General features: G+C 39.9%; 1 protein-coding gene across 1 annotated transcript; it reads right to left on the reverse strand.

Annotated features, from left to right (window-relative positions):
• Positions 1 to 367: 367 nt before the first annotated feature.
• Positions 368 to 9397, reverse strand: dnaaf4 (dynein axonemal assembly factor 4). The gene is made up of 9 exons (XM_036585370.1): positions 9229 to 9397; positions 7618 to 7765; positions 6098 to 6228; positions 5407 to 5623; positions 3508 to 3644; positions 2018 to 2127; positions 1192 to 1345; positions 606 to 711; positions 368 to 522 (listed from the first exon to the last, which is right to left on the reverse strand). Exons 1-9 carry the CDS (start codon positions 9349 to 9351, stop codon positions 413 to 415), a joined length of 1236 nt encoding a protein of 411 aa, XP_036441263.1. The 5' UTR covers positions 9352 to 9397; the 3' UTR covers positions 368 to 412.
• Between the last annotated feature and the right edge of the window lie 885 nt (positions 9398 to 10282).

The raw sequence follows: 10282 nt of genomic DNA on the forward strand, positions 1-10282 counted from the left end.
CTCAGAACCCAAGAAAGACAAAGGACAAATTTATTGTAATTCTTGAATGTGATTTAATCTGAACACCTTAATATTTTTAACACAGTGCATAAGGCAGTTTGTAACAGCACTTAGAAGATGCCCCAGAACTGCAGTCCAGAAATACTTTTTAGGTGTTTCTCCCTCTCCATCAGCTCCTGATAAGCTGGATAATTAACAGATAAATGAATGAAAATGGTAAAACTCTGTATTGCTGCGAGTAACACTGCCATATGCGGTATAGTACGTGAGCCGTTTTGGATTCAACTGACATGTAACTCAGCTCAGTCACTTCATTATGACTGAGTTATTAAGTATAATGTATCAGCTGTCTTAAAAGACGTTGCATTCAACTTTAAGGCACAATATCCGGATTATAAGGAAGGCCCGTCCCTTAAGAGCTGGGTATCGTGCCTTGAACGATCTCTCTGATCTTACTGGCATCCGCCTGCAGAGCCTGGTTGTTTGGATCGATCTTGAGAGCAGCCTGGTAGTCCTGAAGTCCTGCGGGTCAAAGAATCAAAGCTCAATGTCTGTTATAGAAAGTTTCTAATGTAGTTCTACAATGAACTACAATGTAGTGGTACCTTCTATAAAGAGCTCCAGCTCACAGAAAGCAGTTCCTCTCCTTACATGGGCCCTCAGTCGGGCCGCTGCATTGTCAGCGACGGCTGGGGTCAGCAGTTCCAGGGCCTAGCACAGACACAGTGACCGACATACAGCCAGTGTTGAGGTTAACACACAGGAAAGAACAGAAAAAGGTGATTTAACAGTTGCAGATATAATAATTCTTAATATTTTTTTGTATTTATTAATATTTATTTTGTATTTATTTATTTTATATTTGTATTTTTTATTTAATTTACACTTCTTTGTTTTATTAGAGAACTTAAGCAATGTCGTTTTCTTATTTAAGGTTGAAAACAGACAGGAGGATGCTCTGTGTTCTTTTATGTAATTATTGTGTAATACGGCTCATTTGAACTTGAAATGAGATGTTCAGTGTCCCTGGCTGGGAAAACTGACCTCTTAACGGAACGTTTAGAATGTTGCCGTAAAGCTCCATTGCAAACAATGGGAACTCGTAAAAGTGTAAAATGTTTTTAATGTACCTTTAAAATCGAAAAACATCACAAAGTGTACAGTATAATACACTGAGGAGAAATCGCTGACCTGAGAACTGTCCTCGATGGCTTTGTGAAGATTTCTCAGCTTCAGATGGCAAGCCGCTCGATTGGAGAACAGGGCAGGAATGCGTCTGTTGAGTTTAATGGCCAAATCGTAGGCATTGACCGCAGCCTGGTAGTTCCCAGTCCTGAAGAAATTACTGTAGGAAGAAAACAGCAAAGAAAAAGTTCAATATAGTCTTGATTCTAGCAACCAGATCTACAACGACCACACACCTTTCTCCTGGATCGGTCTGAAAAGAGCACAGTCTTGTATCTTTAGCAGTAATTATCTTATTTGTGTAATATGCCACAGCCAAACCCAAATTCCCTAATGAGGGGTCTCTTCTCACACATAATCAGCTTTTGGTGGTTACGTGCAACAACCTTCAGTTCAGATGTAAACAGGAGCTCAGCAGTTAATCCCTTCAACTGCATATGGGCCCAAACTTCAACAGCTCGCTCTCTACACAACATACACATTTTACAATACTCAATAATTCACTGTAGTTACTGAATAATAAGTCTTAATCATCCTCAATTTTTAAAATATACTGTTATAGTGTCTTTTCAAAAAGGTTCTATATAGAACCATATTCAACAAATTCTCCATCAATCTGAAGAACCATTTGACCAGGCAAAGAACCATTTAAGCATGCAAATGGTTCTATGAGTGTTCATGGTTCTATATAGAACCACTATCTTTACTAAAGAACCCATGAAGAACCATCTTTTTTGGAACCATCAGCTTCCACTGTAGCTGCTACTGTAATAAATAGCTGCAGGTGTCTAGTAGACTAGAGTTAGCTGTGCGTGAGCTGTTTGAAACGTACTCTCCTTTATCCTTCAGCCAGTCAGGGTTCTTCTCTTCCTCCTTCAGATCATCCAGCTGAGCGAGATCAGCGCTCGCCATCCGTCTGGCCTCCGCCTGCTTCCTCAGCCACTGTTCAACAACATACACGTGAGCCACGCCTACAGTCACCTCCAATTACCTTTAATTAAACACTCAAATTAAATACTTTCCATGTCCACTGAATTTACTACACACTTAAAAAAATGTTCCTCAAGGGTTCTTTAGTTAAGAAAACCTTTTTGAAGAGGGTTCTATATAGCACCAAAAGGGGTTCCTCTATCGTTACAAGCTTGACATCATAACAGTAGAAGAACGCTTTTTGTTTTTATGGAACCCTTTTCAAAAAAGTTCCATATAGAACCATCTACAGCGTGTGTACAATTAAACCCCTCCCCTTTATCTACAATTAAAGGGCCTGTATCATGGAAAACAGACATTTCCTCACTTTTTGAAACAAGCTTGCTGCATCATGTAAACATTGTTAGAGTTTCAAAATATACCATTCCTCCCTCAGTCCATATGGAAACGAAGCTGCCTGTTTTGAAATCACAGTTTTTGTGAGGTCACAAAAACCAACATATTTACATATATCCACCCATTCAGCCTACAGCAGTTTAGCTCCGCCCATTTACACTGAAGTTATAAGTAGTGTTTCAGCCTGCTTTTGGAATGAGGCACAATCAGAACAGAGCTCATTAATATATATCAGTTTTAAAGGGCCTGTATCGTGAAAAAATGAACTTTCCTAGCTTTTCTATATAAAATAGTCTGATATAATATGTAAACACAGTTAAATTTACACAGCGTGTCTTTCACTCCACAGTACACATACAGAAACTAAGCTGCAAAATCAGCTGTTTTGAAATCAGTAGGCCTCATTCACCAATATCGTCCTAAGCTTTTTCTTAAACGAGGTCTTGAGAAAGTTCTTAAGAAAAAGTCTACATCAGATTCGTGAGGTTAAACCACAGAACTGTTCCCACCTCTGTGCTCCTGAGTGTGTAGATTCTGTTCTTACCTAAGAACAAAGCCCAAATAAGAAAACACTGGTGAACGACAGAATCTTTGTGTGTTTTAAGAAGAAATTTCTTCTTATGAACGGTTGGTGAATGAGGCCCATTGTTTTTGTGATGTCATTAAAACCAACACATTTACATATATCCGTGTGTCAGCCTGCAGCAGTTTAGCCCCGCCCATTCACGCTGAAGTTATAAGGAGTGTTTCAGCCCTAGACTGCTTTTTAAATGAGGTCAGCCAATCAGAACAGAGCTCATTTCCATATGTTTATGATTGATTGATTGAATTATGATTGATTTTGGCACATACAACCACATAAATGTCATAAGTGTAAAAAAAAAAAATACAAGAAAAATGCAGGACATGGGCCCTTTAAATGAACACCTATTATACACTTGAATTTAAAAGAGGATGTGAACGGTTAAGCCAAGGATTGGTTGAAAAAAAAATCACCTCTTCTTCCTCGGGTACGCGGGACTCTCGTAAGGCGGTGGGGAAAACACGTGGAGTGAAACTGATCTTAATGCAGCCCGCTGACCTGGGGGCAGGTACATCCTTCTGTTTGTCCTTTTTCCCGCTGTTTATCCGACCTAAGAGTGATTCTGTTAGCTTAACAGGCCTTCATCAACTTTAGTCACGATCAACAAGTCACATTACGCCAGATCACATCCCGAAAAAATAAGCAGATCACAGCAGTATTAGTGGGAGCATTATGCAATAATGCAAGCATTTTAATGCTAAAAGCGAAAGCTCAGCCAAAAGTCAATTGAGTGACCATTATTAGCCCCACAACGGGAGTGGTGGGCAGCCCTATCCGCAGCGCAGTTGGGGGTTAGGCGCCTTGCTCAAGGGCACTTCAGTCACAGTACTGTCGACTCAGGGGATCAAGCCGGTGACCTTACGGTCACAGGGCTGGTTCCCTAACCTCCAGCCCACGACTGCTCCAAATGTGCATTTTCCCCTTTTACACCAAATTTAGTCAAGCAGCCAAGACAGGTTTGATGACTAAAGTTTGCTTTTTTAGTTTTGCACTGAAGCCAAGAAGCTAATGTAGCTAACAAGTAAAGGAAGCTTATACCCCTTATACCAATTAGCATCATACAAACTGCACACCTAAATCATCACAGACTCGCCTCAAACCATGCGGAGTTGTGCATCTCTAATAGACTAGATTATTGCTTGCAGCTAAAAGCAGTAATAGTTGTTATCATGAGGACTGGACTTTGTCTGGACTTTTGTCCATGTCTATTAGGGACTTCTAAACACAGCCTGAGGCAAGTGTGTGATGAGTTAGTGTGCAGTTTGTATGATGCTTATTAGTGGCTACAACCTTCCAGATTCAGTATTAAACCAAAGCAAACATGTCTTAGCTGACTGACTATATTTGGGGTAAAAATGTAAAAACATCTGTAGAACCCAATATTGTAAAGAATCCTCAGTAATGTAATAATGCCCAGATATGTAATAATATTTTGCACTTAACTTGGTCAAAAATGTAATAAAACCCAATAATGTAATAACTTTCCCAAGAATGTAACACATATTCTAAACTTATAATGTATTTTTTTGGAATGATAATGTAATATTTTATTATATTATAGGGAATTCATTACATTATTGGGAATTCAGCATATTTAGAATATCATATATATAATTTATCATATATACAAGTTGATCATTTTTCAAATTAATCATATAAACTTTTCCTTATTCTACATTTTGCTGAATGCACAAAAGCATAGCAGACGGCCATTGGGAAGTGCTCTCAACAGTATTACATCATCCATTTTGAAAAAAGAAAAGATGAACTTATAAATATGACAAATTCCCAATAATATAACATATTAATTATAATATCATTTTACCAGTTTACACATTGTATTACACTATTGGAGAAGTTATTACTGGATGTTTTCCCATTTCTGATCAAGTTATGTGCAAAATATTGTTTATGGGCAATATTACATTATTGGGAAATTATTACAGTATTGGGTTCTACAACATCTCTAAGGTTCAGTCTTTGAGCTGGATTTGCTTCTGGAATCTTCTTTTACTCATGATCCAAGTAACCTCAAACATATTCAGTGATGTTGAGGTCTGGACTCTGGAGTGGTCAGTCCATTGTTCTGAGAGCACCAGCAGCTTCTTTGTTTTATTTGCAAATTTTGTCTGTTTGCTTTAGGCGGTCTAGCGGGTCTTGCATGGTTGTTCGGAGTCACATTTTTTCAACATCTTTCAATTTTTTTTTTTGGAAAAGTTTAGTCTCTGACTTTTTGCACTGTGTGTAAATAATGAAATTAAATCGGTGTAAAGCTGGTGGTAAAATCAGACACATTCATTTTACTTTCTCACCTTCAGTTCTGCTGGGGTTTTGTGCAGCTTTCTCAAGCTTTCTCTCTTTAGGAACTTGTTTATCCACCTGCGTGGTGGTTCCTTGTAGCCTTCGTCGAGCCTCCTCTTCCTCTGCCGTTTTCCTCTGCTTTTCTTTCCAGGCCTCCAGTTCTGCTGTGGCTCTCGCACACTCTTCGTCCTTCATCGTCTGAATTCTCACCCGCTCCTCTTCCTCAAGCTGCACACAAGTAACCAGTAGTAGAAGAAATTGTCAAAGTACTTTTTAAAAAATGTTTCGCTAGAGACTAGAATTAAACAGGCCTTTCTGTTTCTGTGTCTTTAACTAATATATGTAAATAATCTTTTTTTTTTGATTGGCTGCCCTGTGCTATGCCTTAATATGGGCTCAGTGTGAGCTGAAACACTCCTTATAACACAGTGTGAATGGGCGGGGCTAAACTGCTGTTGGTGGAATAGGGGGATAAATGGAAATGTGCTGGTTTTCGTAATATCACAAAAACTATAAATTCAAAAAGCAGTCAAAAAGTGGTGAAAATAGAGTTCTACATGATATGAGCCTTTCGTGTTTAATTACTGACGCTCAATTCTGGAGTTTATTGGGTTAATAGTGACTTGAGAGTATCCAATGTTATAAGGATGATATAAGGAGTTGTTGTCGGTGTTGTACGTACAGAGATTAGAGGACACAGACCTTCATCATAGTCTCCAATGTGTATTTCTTTTCCTGCTGAATCTTTGCGGCTTTGGCCTTGGAGTTTTCTGCAGCCTTGTTTTGAGTTTTGAGGATGGCCTCGTCTCGAATCTCTCTTTGTTTGGCTTTGTCTGTAATAAGGCAAAATGGTTCAGTTAGACAGTGAAGAGCAATTGATTTAAATACCCCTGAACTTCAAATACTGCTAAACTACTATACTACTACTACTAAAACAACTACTATACTACTAAACGTCAAATGTTTGAGGTTTGTGGTGAAACTGCTGCTGTTTGTAAACTCAGTAATAGAAAAAAATGGTTTTAGGCTATATGTTTTATATAATCTTTATATAGTTCCCTACAAAAAGTTATTTAAAAGTGGTGGGGACAAACTCTGGAATTTCAAAAAGTGGTAGGTGTCCCAAGAATAACTTTGCATTTGTTTGCTATGGCTCATTTCATTTAACTGTTAAAGGGGAATCCCACCAATTTCTCGAAATCTCTGCATAGTACAATTACTAAGATGTAATCAGAGAGCATTCAGAGTGGTTTGGTGTGAAATGGTGCAGATTTCTTTACAGTGGTGGTGATAGGAACCAGGGGTCGCCATGACTACAACACAGATATAGACATTTTATTTACTATCCAGAACCACCAGTGAACCTACACGAGTCCTCTGAGTTTATATGGAATGTTGATGATGGAAAATAGTGGTAAATCTGAAAATAATAATAGGTTTTTCGTTGGGGACTATTTTGCTTCACAACGCCCTTTATGTATCCCTCCACCATGGACAGATATTTTTAAAAATCTTTCAGCCAAAATCTTATCACAAAACTATTGTGTCAAGCTTCAGGCAGTGTATTCATAATCATTTTATGTAATAACTTTGTATGAGGGAGCCTTTAGAGGTGGACGTTTGGCTCCTATTACCATCACTGTGAACAATTCTGACTTGGTGAGTTTGTCTAGAACAAAGCATTTCACACCAAACCACTCTGAATGACTCTGCTTCCATTTTAATGACTGAATTATGAAGACATTTTGAAAAAATAGTGCAAATTTCACTTTAAGAGTGAACCACTTTCAATACAGTACTAAAAAAATCAATGTTAAAACAATGTTTCATGAAGGCATTCACTGATGGTCACTTTCATTGAAACTACTGTTAATGGTAAAAATGGCCATCTCAGTGCATCCTATTAATTTTATATAATGTTTTATATGATCAGAGTGTTGCACAGAGATAGAATGCTACTTTGCAATCTTTTGCTCTGAATTAAATATTGTACTTATCCAACCCAAACCAATCAGGGCAGCGTAGAATTATAGCTTTGTAGAAAATATGCTGCTAAAAATCCCAAATAATAATGAAAATACCAAATATTTACCACAAATTTAGACACGTTTCTTCACCTCATAACAGTTTTAGCAATAATGATGCATGAAAATTACAGAAATGTGTTTTACTACACGGCTATGATGTAAGTGTGGGGTATAAAAATAGAAAACAACACATACCCACATCTCTGCTGAGGTGCGTCCACAGGCCTTCTTTCTTTTTCGGCAGAGTAAAAACTGCAACGCCGTTTCCCAGTTTGGCCACACTTTTATCATCATCTACAGGCTCAGAAAGGAAGGCTTCAAACAGAAACGGAGGGAAACTAACCTGAGGGGACAAAAAGGGCATTGCTCTCTTAAAGGGGAATTTCACTAATTTTTCAAAATATTTGAAAAATTCAGTCTTCGAGATGTAAACAGAGTCAGAGTGGTTTGGTATGAAATGATTCAGATGTCTTTACAGTGGTGGTGATAGGAACCAGGGGTCGCCATGACTACAACACAAATATAGACATTTTATTTACTATTCAAAACCACCAGTGAACCTAGATGTACACCAATCTGGCATAACATTATGACTACCTACTTGTTTCTACACTCATTGTCCATTTTATCAGCTCCACTTACTATATAGGTGCACTTTGTAGTTCTACAGTTACAGACTGTAGTCCATCTGTTTCTCTGATACTTTGTTAGCCCCCTTTTACCCTGTTCTTCAGTGGTCAGGACCCCCATGGACCCTCACAGAGCAGGTACTATTTGGGTGGTGGATCATTCTCAGCACTGCAGTGACACTGACCTGGTGGTGGTGTGTTAGTGTGTGTTGTGCTGGTGTGAGTGGATCAGACACAGCAGTGCTGCTGGAGTTTTTAAACACTGTGTCCACTCACTGTCCACTCTATTAGACACTCGTACCTTGTCAGTCCACCTTGTAGATGTAAAGTCAGAGACGATAGCTCATCTGCTGCTGCACGGTTTGTGTTGGTCATCCTCTAGTCCTTCATCAGTGGTCACAGGACGCTGTTGGCTGGATATTTTTGTTTGGTGGACTATTCTTAGTCCAGCAGTGACACTGAGGTGTTTACAAACTCCAGCAGCACTGCTGTGTCTGATCCACTCAGACCAGCGCAACACACACTAACACACCACCACCACGTCAGTGTTACTGCAGTGCTGAGAATGATCCACCACCCAAATAGTACCTGCTCTGTGAGGGTCCATGGGGGTCCTGACCACTGAAGAACAGGGTAAAAGGGGGCTAACAAAGTATCAGAGAAACAGATGGACTACAGTCTGTAACTGTAGAACTACAAAGTGCACCTATATAGTAAGTGGAGCTGATAAAATGGACAATGAGCGCAGAAACAAGGAGGTGGTCAGAATGTTATGCCTGATAAAATAGTGATAAACACCCTACGTGTACCCCTCTGCTATAATGGACTGAAATAAATGCATTACAATACATTTTAAGCCAGAACTGTATCATAAAACAATGTGTCAGATATCACATCTAAGCATTTCATGTAGTTAAAACTTTCAGTGAGGGAGCTTTTAGAGGTGGACGTCTGGTTCGTATCACCACCACTGTGACGATTCTGACTCGGCAAGTTTCTCTAGAACAGAGCGTTTCACACCAAACCGCTCTGAACAACTTTGTTTACATCTTAACCGTTTAATTACGTAGAATTTTTGGAAAATCGGTGGGGTTCCCCTTTAACCAGTTTTTCTCACAGCAGCGCTATGAAGCCAGAGCCGCCGACTGGCTGCGGAAGTTTAATGCGATCTTCTCACCTTCAGGAACTCATCCGTACAAAGCACGTCCACTTTGGCCGGCTTCACCCCCTTTAACGGGATACTGAGGTACACCGTGGTTTCTGTCTGGGTCCATGTGTGGTCTCTGACCAGCAGCGGCATCCTGAACGCACGAGACTGATCAGCTTAGCTTTTAGATCAGCTGCCTCTGTTTAGTGGGAAAGCGTGGTTGCTATGTCGCCGACTGGTTGCTAGGGGGAGGAGACTAACCAAACGCCCCTCTTGGCTCTGTAAGTGTGCGGTTAAAGGGCTCATATCCTACATCTGTCTTGTTTTTTCTGTAAGTGTAATTTTAACCCTCCTGTTTTCCTCAAATTTACTAACATCTTTAATCCTTGGGGTCAGTGTGAGCCTTTAAACCTCTGAACTATTAGTGGTTCTGGCAGTACTACAGGTGTGGTTATGGTAAATTAGGGCCCTACACACTTGGTTGGTTCTTTAAGGGTTCTTTAGGAAAGAAAATGGTTCTAAATAGATCCATGAACGATGAAAGAACCCTTCGCATGATTAAAGGGGTTTTTTTTTCAATTAAGTGACCCTTATTAGTCTGACAACGGGGAAATTTCACCTTCGCAATCTAACCCATCCGTGCAGACACACACTAGAGGGCAGTGAGCACACTTGCCCGGAGTGGTGGGCAGCCCTATCCGCAGCGCCCAGGGAGCAGTTGGGGGTCAGGTGCCTTGCTCAAACGCACCTCAGTCACAGACTGCTGGCTCAGAGGGTCAAACCGGCAACCTTTCAGTCACAAGGCTGGTTCCCTAACCTCCAGCCCACGACTGCCCCAGTCTGGGGTTCTTTGCATCATGAAAGGGTTCTTCAGATTGATGGAGTGGTTCTATATAGGACCATGAACAGTCAAAGAACCCTTTGCATGATTAAAGGGTTCTTTGCATCAAGAAAGGGTTCTTCAGATTGATGGAGAATGTGCTGTGTATGGAACCTTTTTAAAAAGGGTTCTTCCATGGTTACAAGCCTGCCATCGACAATAGATGAACCCTTTTGGGGGCTATATAGAGTGCGTTTAAAAAAA

Source organism: Colossoma macropomum, unplaced genomic scaffold (assembly GCF_904425465.1).
Source record: "Colossoma macropomum unplaced genomic scaffold, Colossoma_macropomum, whole genome shotgun sequence".
NCBI lineage: Eukaryota > Metazoa > Chordata > Actinopteri > Characiformes > Serrasalmidae > Colossoma > Colossoma macropomum.

Bases quoted from the DNA above. Each gene is read 5' to 3' on its own strand.
- dnaaf4 (XM_036585370.1), bottom strand. From the start codon at position 9,351: ATGCCGCTGCTGGTCAGAGACCACACATGGACCCAGACAGAAACCACG. The intron at 6,229-7,617 runs GTATGTGTTGTT...GCCTTATTACAG, and splicing joins GCACCTCAGCAGAGATGTGG to ACAAAGCCAAACAAAGAGAG. The intron at 2,128-3,507 runs GTGATTTTTTTT...GTTGTTGAACAG, and splicing joins GCGTACCCGAGGAAGAAGAG to TGGCTGAGGAAGCAGGCGGA.